Here is an 18,212-nt window from a genome sequence, read left to right as displayed (position 1 = left end):
TTCTAAGCAACCAAAAGTATGGTTTCATGAACATAGCACTCCCCTCTTGGACTAGCCGGCATGCAGTCCGTACATAAATCCTATGGAGAACTTGTGGGGGTACATGACCCGCAAAGTTTACGCAACTAATGCCCAGAATGAAAGCATAATGACAGTTTCAGAGTTAAAACTAAAAATTAAACAAGTCTGGGAGGAAACTGATGCCGATCTCCTTAAAAAATTAGTTGAATCAATGCCAGATCTCATTCTCGAAGTAATCCACAATAAAGTAACATCCACTCACTATTAAAAACACTAAACTGGCTCATTTATTGAAGTGCGTTTATAGGAAAATGCCCTTCAAAATGGAAGTTAAATCTTAAAATTAAGTTAAAAAAAATAATATGAAGTACAAATTAAGTTTAATATTTATCATATTGTAAACGAAGTCTTAACTAATTTAAAAAAAAAATTAGAACCCCGCAAATTTTTTGTTAGTTTCACTTTTTCTAATTTGTTGAAAAAAAGTGATGTGCGTTTATAGGAATATGCACCAGTGTATATATATATATATAATTCCGTCCGTCCATGTAAACATTGTAATCAAACTACAGGTCGCAATATTGAAGATAATTCTCCTTTTCTCTTTTTAATTTTTGTTAAACAAATTTCGCAATTTTGATGATAATTCAATGAAATTTGACACATGATCTTCTATGGTACCGGAGACAAAGCCTATTGAAAATGGTTAACATCGGTCTATTATTTCACCTAGCCCCCATACAACTGAACCCCGGAATAGGGCTTGTAAACCTTTCAATCAAACTACAGGTCGCAGTTTTGAAGATAATTCAATGAAATTTGGCACATGATCTTCTATAGTACCGGAGACAAAGCCTATTGAAAATGGTTAACATCGGTCCATTATTTCACCTAGCCCCCAACCCGACGAATAGGGCTTTTAAATTCATAATTATGTTTAATATACTCGTATCTCAACAAAAAGCTGCAAAACTAAGTGCTATACTAGCCTTGATGACTCTCATGAATTTTATAATTATATAATACAAAGCCCCCTTCAAAATTTGACTTAAATGTCCACAATTTTATTCAACAATAAATGGCTTAATTATCTGAGGCAAGGTACAATTCAACTACAATGCTTTATTATGAAAACTAAATCACATTTTATTTTTGTAACAGGTGTGGGGTATCATATGGTCGGCTCGCCCGACTATAGTTTCTTACTTGTTTTCCTTTCTTTTTTATTTTCTTTTAACCCTTATTGTAATTTTTTCTCCTTTTCTCCCCATTTTTCTTCTTTTTCTTTTCCGCCTTTTCTTTTTCTATAAAAAGTACACTTTTTTCATGTTTTATATTTCTGAAAATGATATAAAAAAACGAAAATATATGTATTTTTATTACATCGAAATGCAAGTACATTACCTCAAAGTTTTTAAGCAGTAAAGAAATATCTTCTCCAAAATACGAAGACTTTTAAAGACCCTTTTATTTTAAAAACTTTAACACAATTTTTCAATGGACACATAACTTGTAAATTTTCCTCTAGATGATTTACGATGTACAGTTAATCTCAAAAATAAGTATACAGAAATACTGACAATTGGTTTTATTTAAAAAAGGATATTATTTTTTCAAAAATCAAAAAAGTAACATATTTATTTATTAAAAACAATTATGATAATTATTATTCACTACTTTTTTCCGGGTTATTTTGGTTACTTGAGTTCTCATTTAAGGTGTAGTTAAATAGGTACAAAATTTACGTCACAAAAGTAAGTATACAGATAATTTCAATATGTATTTGGCTTAATGATATTAACAAAATTCATGACAATTTTACCTGTTTGAATGTAATTATTTTATAATAAAATATTCTGTACACTATAACATGGAAAAAATTCACTTTTTGTTCCGAAAAATTGAAATTTTTGGTAATTGATCTGAATATTATTTATAGGAGCATTTTTGCCTATTTAAGAACATTAAACCCCCGGAGTTTTGGATCGGGTATTCAATAATATCCCTCGTTTGTTCAATATGATGCATTGGAAGACGATATTTTAACTTTTAAATTAATTGTTTCTTTACAATAATTACAATCCATTGCGGAACATTGCCGTTTTTAACATAGTATAGCGTACATATTCGATATTTAACGGCGATTTCCTAAAATTTATATCTTAAAATGCGATATTAATAATACTTGCACTAGTATCCATTAATTAAAACAAGTTTTTTGGTTCCAATCATCCATTACACACTCCTAAATATTACCAATAATCGTCAAATAGTGACCATGTCAATAACTTACACTACATATCGGTTCTGAAATTGATTATTGTCCAAAATAGTAAGATTTTTATTTTAAATCAGGCTCAATTGGTGGTATGAATACGAATTGAACAATTTTGAACACGGATACATCTTAATTTGTTGCTAGAACAAATAAAATGTCCGATCCATAAAACATGGTTATTGTATCGAGTATATCAAGATATGATGGTAGCATTATTGTATGCTTTGAAAATCGGAGTATTTGGAAAACATGTTTAAATTAAAGAAAATATATAGAATTATCCAAATTTTAAAGTTTATGTTGTAAGTCTTAAGAAATCGGAGTTAAATTTCGGGTTTTTAAGAACGTACTGTGTTCAAAATGGCCAAATCCATTTCGAATAACAACAAATAACAACTCTTTTCAAAAGTTAAAAATTTTATTTCCAATGCATCATTTGGAGGGTTCAATAACCACCAGATCCACAATCCGGGGTCTAAAGTGGAAAAAAATCGTAGAAATGAGAAAAAACTGTTCTACTAATTAATTTCGGAGCCAATCGGCCCAAATTTCAAGATTTCGGAACTAAAAGTAGATTTTTTCCAAGTTATTGTGTAAAAAATATTTTATTAAAAAGTAATTATATTAATACAAGTAAAATTTTCATAAATTTTGTTAATATCATTAAACCAAATATATACTGAAATGATCTGTATACTTACTTTTGTGACGTAAATTTTGCATCTTTTTAACTTTAGCTTAAATGAGAACTCAAAGAACCAAAATATGAAGAAAAAAAGTAGTGAATAATAATTATCATAATTGTTTTTAATAAATAAATGTGTTACTTTCTTGTTTTTTGAAAAAATAATATGTTTTTTTAAATAAAACCAATCGTCAGTATTTCTGTATACTAATTTTTGTGATTAACTGTATGTTATTATCCTCTTTCTTATATCAGATTTGAAAATTTTGTGGGTAGAATACTTTTTAAAACAGTTCAGTTGAAGACGTTGGAATTTGACATACCGTTGCAATTTGTGAGTTGTTTATTGGGGTTTTTTTAAAATATTTTAGATAATAATATATATTATCCAGGTTTTTATTATTTGAAAAACTATTTTTTTGACAAATTATACAACGCCCAATAAAAATGAGTTAAACTACACATTTTGTGCTTAAAAACTAAATTTAAACATTGTATATGTAATTTTAAATTTAAAATGTTTATTTTGTTATAAACATGTTTACAAAAAAAATCAAAATACAACAATTTATTAGTATTTTTACAGATAAAAATATGTAATTTATTTGGTAAACATTTTGTATTTAAATATAAGCATTTTTTGTAATTTTCCTTAAAAACTTACATATTTTGTAGTAGTAACTTTACAAGCATTTTTAGAGTGTATAAAATAAAGCATTTTTGGGTTAAACGTTTCCTCCTTGACGCTTTTGGGATCTTTTGGGACAGATATAGTGTTTTATTATTTTCTGTATCCTGGGCTTTAAATATCTGGAATTTTTGTTTGCTAATTCTATGTCTGGAATTGGGTTTGAGACTATTTTCCGAACTTTAGTAAGAGATAATACCAATATTTCATTATGTGTGCATTTAGGTCATTTATTTTATATATATTATCAAGGCTGTATCCAAGATAACTCATTTCACTCCTTTTCCTAAAGTTTTCTGAAGTCTATGATTTATTTTCAAATTTTGATGGTGTTTAATTTTAAGTTGCAATATTTTCCATAAAAATGTGATATTGAATGTCTAGCAAAATTTTATTTATCCCAAACATGCCTTAAATAAAATATTTTTGTATGTAAAATAGTTTGTATCAATTACCTTAAAGTACCTTAAAGTATACCAATCGGCTTGGAATCATTTTCTGAGTCGTTTTAGCTATGTCCGTCTGTCTGTCCGTCCATCCATGTAAACCTTGTAATCAAAGTACAGGTCGCAATTTTGAAGATAATTAAATGAAATTTGGTACATGATCTTCTATTGTCCTAGGGACGAAGCCTATTGCAAATGGTTACGATCGGTCGATTATTTCACCTAGCCCCCATACAACTGAACCCCCGAACAGGGCTTGTAAACCTTGTAATCAAACTACAGGTCGCAATTTGGAAGATAATTCAATGAAATTTGGAACACGAAGTCTGTTGAAAATGGTTAACATCGGTCCATTATCTCACCTAGCCCCCATACAACTGAACCCCCGAATAGGGCTTGTAAACCTTGTAATCAAACTACAGCTCGCAATTTTGAAGATAATTCAATGAAATTTGGCACACGATCTTTTATGGCACCGGAGACGAAGCGTGTTGAAAATGGTTAACATCGGTCCACTATTTCACCTAGCCCTAATACAACTGAACCGGACTAATAGGCCTTTTAAATTCATAATTATGTTTAATATACTCGTATCTCGACAAAGAGCTGGAAAACCAAGTTTTATACTAGCCTTGATGACCCTCATGCATTTTTTTAATTATAGGGTCTCATTTGACCATAGCCCCTATTCAAAGCCCCCTTTCAAAATTCGACTTAAAAGTCCACAATTTTATTCAACAATAAATGACTTAAGTATATCTGAGGCAAGGTACAAAAACAAAATCACTTTTTTTTTGTAACTGCTACCGGAGACGAAGCCTGTTGAAAATGGTTAACATCGGTCTATTATTTCACCTAGCCCTAATACAACTGAACCGGACTAATAGGCCTTTTAAATTCATAATTATGTTTAATATACTCGTATCTCGACAAAGAGCTGCAAAACCAAGTTTTATACTAGCCTTGATGACCCTCATGAATTTTTTAATTATAGGATCTCATTTGACCATAACCTCCTTCAAAATTCGACTTAAATGTCCACAATTTTATTCAACAATATATGGCCTAAGTATATCTGGGACAAGGTACAATTCAACTTAAATGCTTTATTATGAAAACTAAATCACATTTTTTTTTGTAACAGGTGTAGGGTATTATATGGTCGGCCTCGCCCGACTATAATTTCTTACTTGTTTTACCATAATTTTAACATATCCATAGAAAAATATTCTATAGAATCGCTATTAAAGGACGTAAATAGATAATTCTCATCCATTTTAAATCTCCATCAATCCTTCAAAGGTAAAATTAAAACATTTTCTATTGTCGAGAGATATTTTAATAAAAAAAATGAAATTTGGACAAAAGTTTTAAGAAAAAGTTGGAAAAGAAAAAAATTTACATTTTCAAATGAAAATATTTAAGTGTCTATGCAGCAAATGAAAAAAAAAATGGTAGATTTCCGATAGCGGGATGTCCCAAAAATATATAAATATATTTTTTATTTTTGATTAATAAAAGGGCAGAGAATCAGTTTTGAAAACAGCTTTTAATACAACTTTGTTTAAAAATAACACGAAGTTATTGATATTATTTTAATTTCCATAAAGTTTTTGTTTTTGCTGAAGCCTTTTCAAATATATGTATATCAGAATTTATGACTGAAGCCATCTCTTACAGCCTGTTTTTCTAAAATGAAAATGTCTATGAAAATGTAAACCCTATGGTTTGCATAAAAATTTATAGAATTTTAACAAAATATAAATATAATACCACCAAAAACTGAAAAAATGGGTAAATGCAATGATTTAAAGAAGAAAACGTAGGTCATAAATCTACTATCAAATGCTTAAATATAAATGGAATAACTTTAAAATATTTTAGGAATAGAAGAACTACATATGCTCAGTTTCAGAAATTGGTTGACCAAATGGAGGCCTTTCCACATCTAGCTACTAGTACTCCTGTATTTAATTCCTCTTAAATCTGAGTCGATTTAGCTATGTCCGTCTGTCTGTCCGTCCGTCCATGTAAACCTTGTAATCAAAGTACAGGTCGCAATTTTGAAGATAATTAAATGAAATTTGGTACATGATCTTCTATTGTCCTAGGGACGAAGCCTATTGCAAATGGTTACGATCGGTCCATTATTTCACCTAGCCCCCATAAAACTGAACCCCCGAACAGGGCTTGTAAACCTTGTAATCAAACTACAGGTCGCAATTTTGATGATAATTCAATGAAATTTGGCACACGAAGTCTGTTGAAAATGGTTAACATCGGTCATTATCTCACCTAGCCCCCATACAACTGAACCCCCGAATAGCGCTTGTAAACCTTGTAATCAAACTACAGCTCGCAATTTTGAAGATAATTCAATGAAATTTGGCACACGATCTTTTATGGCACCGGAGACGGAGACGTGTTGAAAATGGTTAACATCGGTCCACTATTTCACCTAGCCCCAATACAACTGAACCGGACTAATAGGGCTCTTAAGTTCATAATTATGTTTAATATACTCGTATCTCGACAAAAAGCTGCAAAACCAGTTTTATACTAGCCTTGATGACCCTCATGAATTTTTTAATTATAGGGTCTCATTTGACCATAACCTCCTTCAAAATTCGACTTAAATGTCCACAATTTTATTCAACAATAAATCGCCTAAGTATATCTGGGGCAAGGTACAATTGAACTTAAATGCTTTATTATGAAAACTAAATCACATTTTTGTTGTAACAGGTGTAGGGTATTATATGGTCGGCCTCGCCCGACTATAATTTCTTACTTGTTTTACCATAATTTTAACATATCCATAGAAAAATATTCTATAGAATCGCTATTAAAGGACGTAAATAGATAATTCTCATCCATTTTAAATCTCCATCAATCCTTCAAAGGTAAAATTAAAACAATTTCTATTGTCGAGAGATATTTTAATAAAAAAAATGAAATTTGGACAAAAGTTTTAAGTAAAAGTTGGAAACGAAAAAAATTTACATTTTCAAATGAAAATATTTAAGTGTCTATGCAGCAAATGAAAAAAATGGTAGATTTCCGATAGCGGGATGTCCCAAAAATATATAAATATATTTTTTATTTTTGATTAATAAAAGGGCAGTGAATCAGTTTTGAAAACGACTTTTAATACAACTTTGTTTAAAAATAACACGAAGTTATTGATATTATTTTAATTTCCATAAAGTTTTTGTTTTTGCTGAAGCCTTTTCAAATATATGTATATCAGAATTTATGACTGAAGCCATCTCTTACAGCCTGTTTTTCTAAAATGAAAATGTCTATGAAAATGTAAACCCTATGGTTTGCATAAAAATTTATAGAATTTTAACAAAATATAAATATAATACCACCAAAAACTGAAAAAATGGATAAATGCAATGATTTAAAGAAGAAAACGTAGGTCATAAATCTACTATCAAATGCTTAAATATAAATGGAATAACTTTAAAATATTTTAGGAATAGAAGAACTACATATGCTCAGTTTCAGAAATTGGTTGACCAAATGGAGGCCTTTCCACATCTAGCTACTAGTACTCCTGTATTTAATTCCTCAAAAGCTGACATTGAAAATACGTGGCACTCTATAGCACAGAGTTTAATCTCTATAGGTCCTCCGAAAGAACAGTGGTTGAGTGGAAAAAAGTATTTGCTGTATAATTATAATGATATCATTATTGGCTCAAAAATTGTGTTAATTGTAGACTTGGACGGACCGTAAATGTAGAACGAAGCAAAATATAGCTGAAAACAATAAAAGTATTTTAGGAACAGGAGGGGGACCTTGTCATATAAAATCGTTAACGCCGCTGGAACTGCAACCTTTCATCAGCAGCAGCTCCAAAGGGCCCCGTACATGGCATAAAGACTACCACACCAAACTCCATATCTAGTGAAATTATTTTAACCCAAACTGATTCACCTTTTTCACAGCCACAGAACACAAAAACAACACAACTTTCAGAATCAATTACACTTCTCACAACATCACCACATCCCATTTCACCACCCAAATATCAAATAAAACAAGTAAGAAATTATAGTCGGGCGAGCCGATCATATGATACCCTACACCTGTTACAAAAATAAAATGTGATTTAGTTTTCATAATAAAGCATTGTAGTTGAATTTTACCTTGACTCAGATAATTAAGCCATTTATTGTTGAATAAAATTGTGGACATTTAAGTCAAATTTTGAAGGGGGCTTTGTATAGGTGCTATAATTATAAAATTCATGAGAGTCATCAAGGCTAGTACAGCACTTGGTTTTGCAGCTTTTTGTTGAGATACGAGTATATTAAACATAATTATGAATTTAAAAGCCCTATTCGTCGGGTTGGGGGCTAGGTGAAATAATGGACCGATGTTAACCATTTTCAATAGGCTTTGTCTCCGGTACCATAGAAGATCATGTGTCAAATTTCATTGAATTATCATCAAAATTGCGACCTGTAGTTTGATTACAAGGTTTATAAGCCCTATTCCGGGGTTCAGTTGTATGGGGGCTAGGTGAAATAATGGACCGATCTTAACCATTTTCAATAGGCTTCGTCCCTGGGACAATAGAAGATCATGTACCAATTTTTATTGAATTATTTTCAATATTGCGACCTGTAGTTTGATTACAAGGTTTACATGGACGGACAGACGGACGGACATAGCTAAATCGACTCAGAAAATGATTCTAAGCCGATTGGTATACTTTAAGGTGGGTATAGGACCAATATTATTGTGCGTTACAAACATCAGCACAAACCCAATATACCCTCCCCACTAAAGTGGTGTAGAGTATAAAAAACCTTGAAAAAGAAAAGAAAGCACTGTCAAGATAATAAAGAAAATGATGAAGAAGTGGAACTTTTACGAAAGCAGGTTGCAACTCAAGAAGCAATTCTAGGTGCAATAGAGTCCCAAGCTAAATATACACAGGAGCAATCGAATACCCTTAAGGAAAAAGCAGGGTCAATAAAACATATTGCAATAATTTTATGAAATAAAAACAAAAAAATAGTTTTTTTATAAACATACTAATTTTTTATTGTAAATTCAAAGCAATTTGATTTCTTAAAGATAATGCCAAAGAGTGCTCATCTTCACTAGAATCTTCGACGATGTACTCTTCTTGAGATAAGTCGACTTCAGTACTTGATGGAAGCGATGTTATCAAGTCACATTTGTATCTTATGCATATGTTGTGAAGAGCGCAGCAGGCATTTATAATTTTGGTGGTTTTTCGGGACTATAAAATAGTCCTCTGGATCCAATTATACACCTAAAAAGATTCTTTAAAACACCAAAACACCGTTCAATAATGTTTCTTGTTTTCGAATGCTTTTCATTGAACTTTTTTTGCCATGGCTCTGTTGGATTCCCATAAGGCGTTAGCATATATGGAAGGAGTTTATATCCCGAATCGCCTATTGTAATACGTAAAAATGTTTTTTTTTTGTTTGTTTAAAAATATAGATAGATATAGACATACCAAGCAACCAAAAGTTCCTTTTTCCATTTAAAAATAGGGTTTTAAAATAGTGGTCGGCAGAACTATGATTCCAAACAAATGAGTCATGGCTGGCTCCTGGATGTCTTGCATCAACGTATGTAATAAACATTTTATGATCGCAAATCTAAAAAAATCACATATGCTTATATACATATATAGTGTTGTCTATATATCTATCTATCTATCTATCTATCTATCTATCTATCTATCCTATCTATCTATCTATCTATCTATCTATCTATCTATCTATCTATCTATCTATCTATCTATCTATCTATCTATCTATCTATCTATCTATCTATCTATCTATCTATCTATCTATCTATCTATCTATCTATCTATCTACTTACTGCCATAACATTAATGCTATAAAATCCTTTTCGGTTATAGTAAAGATGTTTTAAGTCGTCTCCCGGGGATTTAATTCGAACATGCGTTCCATCAACACATCCGATTACGCTGGGTATACCACCAGTTCTATAAAAACATTCTTTTGATTCGCTTTCTTCATTGGACGACTTTTCCAAATTAATCCATTTCGGACATAAATAATTATCAAATATAGTGAGACACTCATTTATTATAACGGAGACCTTTGACTTTGAAATCGAAGATGTTACTTCATTTCCAACACAATTTTGGTAACCACCAGTAGCAACAAACGACAAGAATGTTGCTAGCTTAATATGACCAGGAATGTGGGTGTTTCGATATGGCATTTTCATCTTTGGCTCCATTTCTTGTAGTAACATAAGAAATACTTCTTTACTTACTCGAAAATTGTCAACAAACCTAGCAAGATCAATAGTTATATGCATTAAAAAATATCTCTTGAAATATTGATCTTTAACTGACCGTTCACCTGTAAGTTCCATGCAATTAGTAGAATCACGCAAATACCTCCTGTTAATGCGTTGATTATTTATATTTTGATTTCTAGAATTTCTCACTGATATCCAAATTGTTCCAAACATTTTGATTTTAATTATTTTGCGTTTTTGTTTATTTATTTTTAAAAACTTTTTAATTATATGTAGGATTAGCAACAAACATCATATAGTAACATGTAAAAAGAAACAATTTTTGAAAAAATAAATACGTTGGCAATAATAGTCTCTCACGATAATAAAAAGCTCATTATACTTCAAAGTTAAATAAACGAAAACTTTTGAACATTTTATAATAACCAAAATTTAGACGTTATCGTTTTAAAATAAAATGTTCGTGTGAGAACTTTATTGTTTTAGAAAAACAGGCTGTTAGTCGATTTTTGTAACAGTTTTCTAAGCTATTTTTAATTTTTTAACATTTAATGAAATTTTCATTACTGCTTGTGATGAGATATCGGTCTATAATTTTTTTACATTATAGTTGGATAGACTATTTGATTATATGTTAATTGGTGTATAATTTTAATAAAAACATAGCATCTTAATTAGCTATTAGTGCAATGTACCGTTGTTAAGAGGTGTTCAATAAATTTAAACTAACATTTGTTTTATATTCTTAATTTTATAAAGTTGCAGATATCTTTGAGGAACAAATTTTGTATATTTAAATATTCTAAAGTACACAGAATTATAAAAGTATAAAATCCTTAAAATATTGTTAAAGGGGGCTGTAACAATTGCATTTGAAAAATTATTTTTTTTTAATTTTTAAGAAATTGTCCAACATTTTTTTCAATTGCTTATAAATTTGTGGATTTATTAGCTGAATGATAACATTGGACTAAAAGTAAAAATGGATTGATATTGTCCAGAGTTCACAAAATTATCACAACCTACGATCTTTAATATCTAAAATTGAAAATGTAATTTCTTTCGTTTTCATCCTTTAATACCTGAAACTCAGTTATATGATTTGACATTTTGAAGTCGAAATATATGTATGTACATACAAATACATAAAAATCAAATTGGTAATCTAAAAATCTAAAACATTTTGTAGTTTGAGATGTGTTGAGCTTTTAATTTTGTTTTTCTGTTTTTTTACAAAATACACAATTTATTTATCGTTTTCTTTTGGATTTTATTTTGTAAATTAATTTTTCACCATAATTTTCTTCATATTTTTCATAATACATAAATGAAAATTGTTCATTACATTTTGATAACAAATTTGATTTTTGTATTAAAGACAATGAAACTCTGATATTAATACAAAGTATTGTATTGTAAAACCCCTTTAAATGTGTATCATTTTCCAATTTTGACAAGATGCGTTTCTTCGTATTTTCAATTCCTCATTCTAATGTAGTTAGTGCATGTTTAATTTAATTAATAATTAATTTAATTAATACTCCCATTAATTTCTTATTAGAGTGTTCAAAATAAATCATGACCATATTAAACATCATAGAATGTCAACAGCCTTACTCAAGGTTAATTTTTTTCATATAAACAAACCAAAACAAGTAAGAAAGTATAGTCGGGCGTGGCCGACCATATGATACCCTACACCAGTTATGAATATTAAATGTGATTTATTTTTCATAATAAAGCATTTATCTTCAATATTCCCTTGTTCCGATACATTTAAGCAATTTATGGATGAAAAACTTATTTTCTGAAAGAGGCTTTATATGGGGGCTAGGGGCAAATATGGACCAAGCCCGATAAAATTTTGTGAATATATTTATATTTACATAATATTTTATTGTGCTGAATTTCATCGCGATATTTGTGTTTATAAGTTAATTTGGGACATTCAAGTAATTTTCTGAAGGGGACTTTGTATGGGAGCTAGGGTCAAATGGGGCCCGATCTTGAAATTGAAATTTGGCAGGGTCATCAAGACTTCTATAAAAATTAGTTGTGCCGTATTTTATCGATATATCTGTATATTTAACATAATTATGAGCTCAGAAGCCCTTTTCGGGGGGTTCTGTTCTATGGGGGCTAGGTGAAATAATGGACCGATTTTAACCATTTTCAATAGGCTTCGTCCTTGGGCAAATAAAACGTGCGTGCCAAATTCTAAAAACGATTCTAAGCCGATTGGTATACTTTAAGGTGGGTCTAGGACGAAATAATGGACCGATTTTAACCATTTTCAATAGGCTTCGTCCTTGGGCAAATAAAACGTGCGTGCCAAATTCTAAAAACGATTCTAAGCCGATTGGTATACTTTAAGGTGGGTCTAGGACGAATATTTTTGTATGTTACAAACATCAGCACAAATCCAATATACCCTCCCCACTAAAGTGGTGTAGGGTATAAATACTCAAATGCTATTTATGCAAGTCATCAGTTTCCAATTTCGTCACAATCAAAAGTGCAAAAAAATAAAAAAAATTGTCTCCCTGCTAAAAAGTTGTTTGTATGCAATTCTAACTGTTTGTATGTACTTTTGACATTATTACACACATACATATTATTATACAACATAAATACATTGGTTAAATGCATAACAATTTTTTTTCCTCATAATTAATGCTTATACAAGCAAAATTACAAAAAAATTATTCACTGAGCAGAATTTTCTCTGCCATCATTTTTCAATATACATAGCTCTTATGAATGGGGGAGCAGAATTTCTCTGCTACTATTTACTCTTGCTTAGCTCTTATGAATGGGGGAGCAGAATTTCTCTGCCACCATTTGCTCTTGCTTAGCTCTTATGAATGGGGAGGCAGAGAAAATTCTGCCTCCCCACAGGTTCTCAATTTCATAAAAACAATTTCCTCGAAAAAAAAATCCTCCCAAATGTCTGTCATTAAAAAGTGTGCCAGAATCCGTATAAACATACTACTATAATGGATATAAAAATATATTAATAATAAACAATTTTCTATAATTTTAAATTTATAAATGATTTAATGAAAATAATATATAATTTGGTTATTTCCCGTCTTATAGCAATTTTTTTAAAGAAACACGTTTTGTAAAAGTATTATTGAATTTAAGAATTAATAAATGAAATTGAATTATTAAAGTACAGTCAAACTCAAGCTCCGCGGGACCAGTCAAATTTGTTCGTTATAAGCGAAGTTCGTAATAACACAGATGAAGTTTTTGTAGTTCCAAAAATAAAGTGGCATTTTACGAAATTTGAAGAATATGATTTATAAATTTATTTAATATTCTTTACAAAAAAACACCATTGATTTTATTTGTTCACAAATTTAAGTTTTTTTCAACAAAAGTTGTGTTTTGTTGCTATCAATGAATGTTAACGCTTAAAGTTAGCAACAAAACGAACATTACCTGACTTGGCATCACTCCACAGAAGAAATCTGCTAAATCTTAAAATTATTTCCAATTTCTTGAAGACGTTTTTCTATTTGGTAATTTTCTTTATTATATATATATATATATATATATATATATATATATATATATATATATATATATATATATATATATGGTAATGTTCGTTTTGTTAACATCCATCTAAACATTTTGGGTAATAAATTGGTGGACTACCCATGAGGGGAGCGGCACCTCCCATATTAATTAAATACAAAAATTCGTTTATCTGGGAAACTAATAGAACTAAATTCTTAAAATTTAGCACGAAGAACTTTAACATCCATGTAAACATTTTAGGTAATAAATTGGCGGACTACCCATGAGGGGAGCGGCACCTCCCATATTAATTAAATACAAAAATTCATTTATCTGGGAAACTAATAGAACTAAATTCTTAAAATTTTGCACAAAGAACTTTAACATCCATGTAAACATTTTGGGTAATAAATTGGAGGACTACCCATGAGGGGAGCGGCACCTCCCATATTAATTAAATACATAAATTCGTTTATCTGGGAAACTAATAGAACTAAATTCTTAAAATTTTGCACAAAGAACTTTAACATCCATGTAAACATTTTGGGTAATAAATTGGCTGACTACCCATGAGGGGAGCGGCACCTCCCATATTAATTAAAAACAAAAATTCGTTTATCTGGGAAACTAATAGAACTAAATTCTTAAAATTTTGCACGAAGAACTTTAATATTCATCTGAACATTTTTAAGGAAAAAAGAGCGGACTTTCATCTGGGGGGGGGGGCTTGGAGCCCCCATATGAATAAATTTTACTTGAAGAACTTTGACATACATCTGAACATTCAGAGTATAACGGGCGGACTTCCAATGGGGTACTTGGTACCTCCCATATGAATTAAATTCAAAATTTCGTTTAACTGGGAAACTAATAGAACTAGATTCTTCAAATTTTACACAAATTATTTTAATATTCATCTGAATATTTTGGAGGAAAAAGGGCGGACTTTCATCCGGGGAGCATAAAGCCCCCACATGAATTAAATTCGTATATCTGAGAAACTATTAGAGCTAGAATCTTCAAATTTTACATGAAGAACTTTGACATACATGTGAACATTTAGAGAATAACGGGCGGACTTTCAATGGGGCGCTTGGCACCACATATATGAATTAAATACAAATTTTTCATAGATAGATAGAAATTGGCGAACTTGCAATAATTTGCTTGGCATCTCTCATATGAAATATATTGTTAATCTGGAAAACTATTGTAGTTAGAATTTTCAAAATCGTTAAGTGGGTTTTTTATTTAATCAGTTTAAACGGCTAAACTGATTTTCTTGAAATTTTCACAATATCTTCCTGTATGTCTGGAAGGAGTTATAACAGCTTTTTATGTTGTAATTTCAAATGAGCGAGGTCCCACATTTAGATACAAATATTTTGGACAAAAATATGAAGTTCAGCAAAAGCGGGCGTGGCACCTCCCATATGAAGTAAATACTAAAATCTAATTATTAAAATCTGTATATCTAGAAAACTATAACAGCTAGAGTTCCCAATTTTGGTGCCTCTCACGTGAAGTAATTACAAAAAATTTTATATTCTTATCTATCTATCTATCTATCTATCTATCTATCTATCTATCTATCTATCTATCTATCTATCTATCTATATATATAAAAATGAATGTGCGTTTGTTTGTATGTTTGAACGTTATAGACTACTAAACGGCTGAACCGATTTTATTCAAATTTTCACAGCGTATTTCTATATGTCTGGAATAGGTAATAGGCTACTTTTATTTTAAAATTCCAAGTGGGCGAGGAGCCACGCCTATATTAAGAAAATATTAAATCCGTATATTTAAGATAATATAACAGTTAGAGTCCTCAAATTTTGTCGGAGCAACTTTAGTGTCAATATAATTATTTAGGACAAAAAGTAGGCGGACTATCATTAGGGGGCGTGGAACCTCCCATATAAATTAAATACAAAAATACAGTTAGAATCTTCAAATTTTGCACGAAACACTTTAACATCCATCTAAACATTTTGGGTAATAAATTGGCGGACTACCCATGAATTAAATACAAAATTTCGTGCATCTTGGAAACTCTTATATTATTCAAATTTTTTATAGATAGATAGAAATTGGCGATAGATAGAAACTGGCGAACTTGCAATAATTTGCTTGACATCTTTCATATGTAACATATAATAAATCTGGTATTTATTTATACATATTCCTTTTAGGGTAGCAAAGCACACTGGGTATAGCTAGTTATATTATAAATTGTAAAATTATGAGCCTGAAGTTTCATTTTATAAAAAGATGAGTTAGCTTTGGATGAGGTAAAAGCTTTACTACTTGCATATCAATACAAATCAGTAAACATAATCCTGATTTAGCACTTTCAATATCTCGTTCTTTTTCACATCTCATTTTGTCAATTTCATTTCGATGATTTTCAAATTGCTGTTTTGACAGGTTATTTGCCTTATAAGGCAAATACAAGTCACACTGATCATTTCGAGGTTTAAATAAAGCATAATTTGATGTTTTAAATAGTTTCATAAAATTAGGAAACGATACAGACCCTATTTCATTTTCATTATTTTCATTACATGAGGCTAAATAAAGATCATATATCTCTTTATAACTACTAAAATCTTCTCCAAAATATATATTTTTGCTATATTGACGACGATAGTGAGAATCTAATTTAGGTAAATCTTCTAACCATTTTCGTAAATAATTTAGTTTTATATCATACTAGCTGTACCCAGTGTGCTTTGCTACCCTAAAAACAATATAAATAAAAAACACTTACACATGGGAACGCTAATAAGGATTTTAATGTAAGGTATGAAAAATGAGAATAATATTGTATTGTATTTAATTAATCAATCCCCCCATTAAAAGTCCGCCCATTTCTCTAAATGTTCACATGAATGTCAAAGTTCTTCATGTAAAATTTGAAGATTTTAGCTTCTATAATATCACAGATATACACAGAAAAAAATGGAATTCAAAATCAAACAAAAAATTCATAAAGCCAAGTATTTTTTTTACTAAAATAGGACCTATCACGAAATTCGTAAAATCAAGTACTCAAATTCGTAAATTCTTTATTGAAAAAATTTCAGGATTTTTCTTATTAAAATAATATACTATTTACGAAAAACATTAATAAATAATCGCAACATTTCCAAACAATTATTTTACTGAAACAATAACACAAGTTATTAGTATTTGTACTGAAATTCAAGCAAATATGTTATCTGAAACAGTTAAATTATTTATTGTATTTTGGCAATAATAATAAGAAAATTTTTTATTGAATCTATAAAAATTTTGTTAAAAAATATATACTAAATTTTAACAAAAATTTTACAAAAAATATTTAAAACTAAAAGTAGTAAAAAAAATTACATATATACTTACAACATTTTTAAGAAAACGTTTCTAATTCTAGAAACTATTATTTTGTACTGTGAAAACTGAAACACTTATACATTAAATGTTATAAACCAAATAAGAATTATATCAATTCATTTTAGTACATTCCAAAACTGGTTTTATTGTTGTATTCCATATGCTGACATAAAAATAAAACTCAAACAAAAACATTTATTGAATCAGTAAAAATATTTACTGAAAGTTAAATTTATTTCAATAAAGTGTTTGTTAGAAAATATTTTCCTTCTGTGTGAACATCAAACAAATTCGTTATAAACCCAAATAAAAATATTTATAAAAATCGAAATTAAATTTAAGCAAACGATTGTTAAGAAAAAAATTGTGCATATTTTTTTCTGTGTACAATTTTTTCTATTTAATTCATAAGGGGGTTCCAAGCCACCCCCTGATGAAAGTCCGCTTTTTTACATACATACATATATATATACATACATACATACATACATACATACATACATACATACATACATACATACATACATACATACATACATACATACATACATACATACATACATACATACATACATACATACATACATACATACATACATACATACATACATACATACATACATACATACATACATACATACATACATACATACATACATACATACATACATACATACATACATACATACATACATACATACATACGTACATACGTACATTCTACCTCTAATATTTTCTCAGATATACGAATTTTTCTATTTAATTCATATGGGCTTCAAGCCCCCCCAGATGAAAGTCCGCTTTTTTCCCTCCAAAATGTTCAAATGAATATTTAAGTTCTTCGTGCAAATTTTGAAGAATTTAGTTCCTTTAGTTTCCCAGATAAACGAATATTTG

General features: G+C 29.7%; 1 protein-coding gene across 1 annotated transcript; it reads right to left on the bottom strand.

The window, feature by feature from the left end:
- Positions 1–9,356: 9,356 nt before the first annotated feature.
- On the bottom strand, positions 9,357–10,540 carry LOC119601609 (putative nuclease HARBI1). The gene is made up of 3 exons (XM_037952642.1): positions 9,996–10,540; positions 9,625–9,769; positions 9,357–9,559 (listed from the first exon to the last, which is right to left on the bottom strand). Exons 1-3 carry the CDS (start codon positions 10,518–10,520, stop codon positions 9,357–9,359), a joined length of 873 nt encoding a protein of 290 aa, XP_037808570.1. The 5' UTR covers positions 10,521–10,540.
- Between the last annotated feature and the right edge of the window lie 7,672 nt (positions 10,541–18,212).

Source organism: Lucilia sericata, unplaced genomic scaffold (assembly GCF_015586225.1).
Source record: "Lucilia sericata isolate MDLA Ls3-8-SP2 unplaced genomic scaffold, ASM1558622v1 Contig000177F_arrow, whole genome shotgun sequence".
Lineage (NCBI taxonomy): Eukaryota > Metazoa > Arthropoda > Insecta > Diptera > Calliphoridae > Lucilia > Lucilia sericata.
This window is presented reverse-complemented; position numbering and strand designations above follow the sequence as displayed.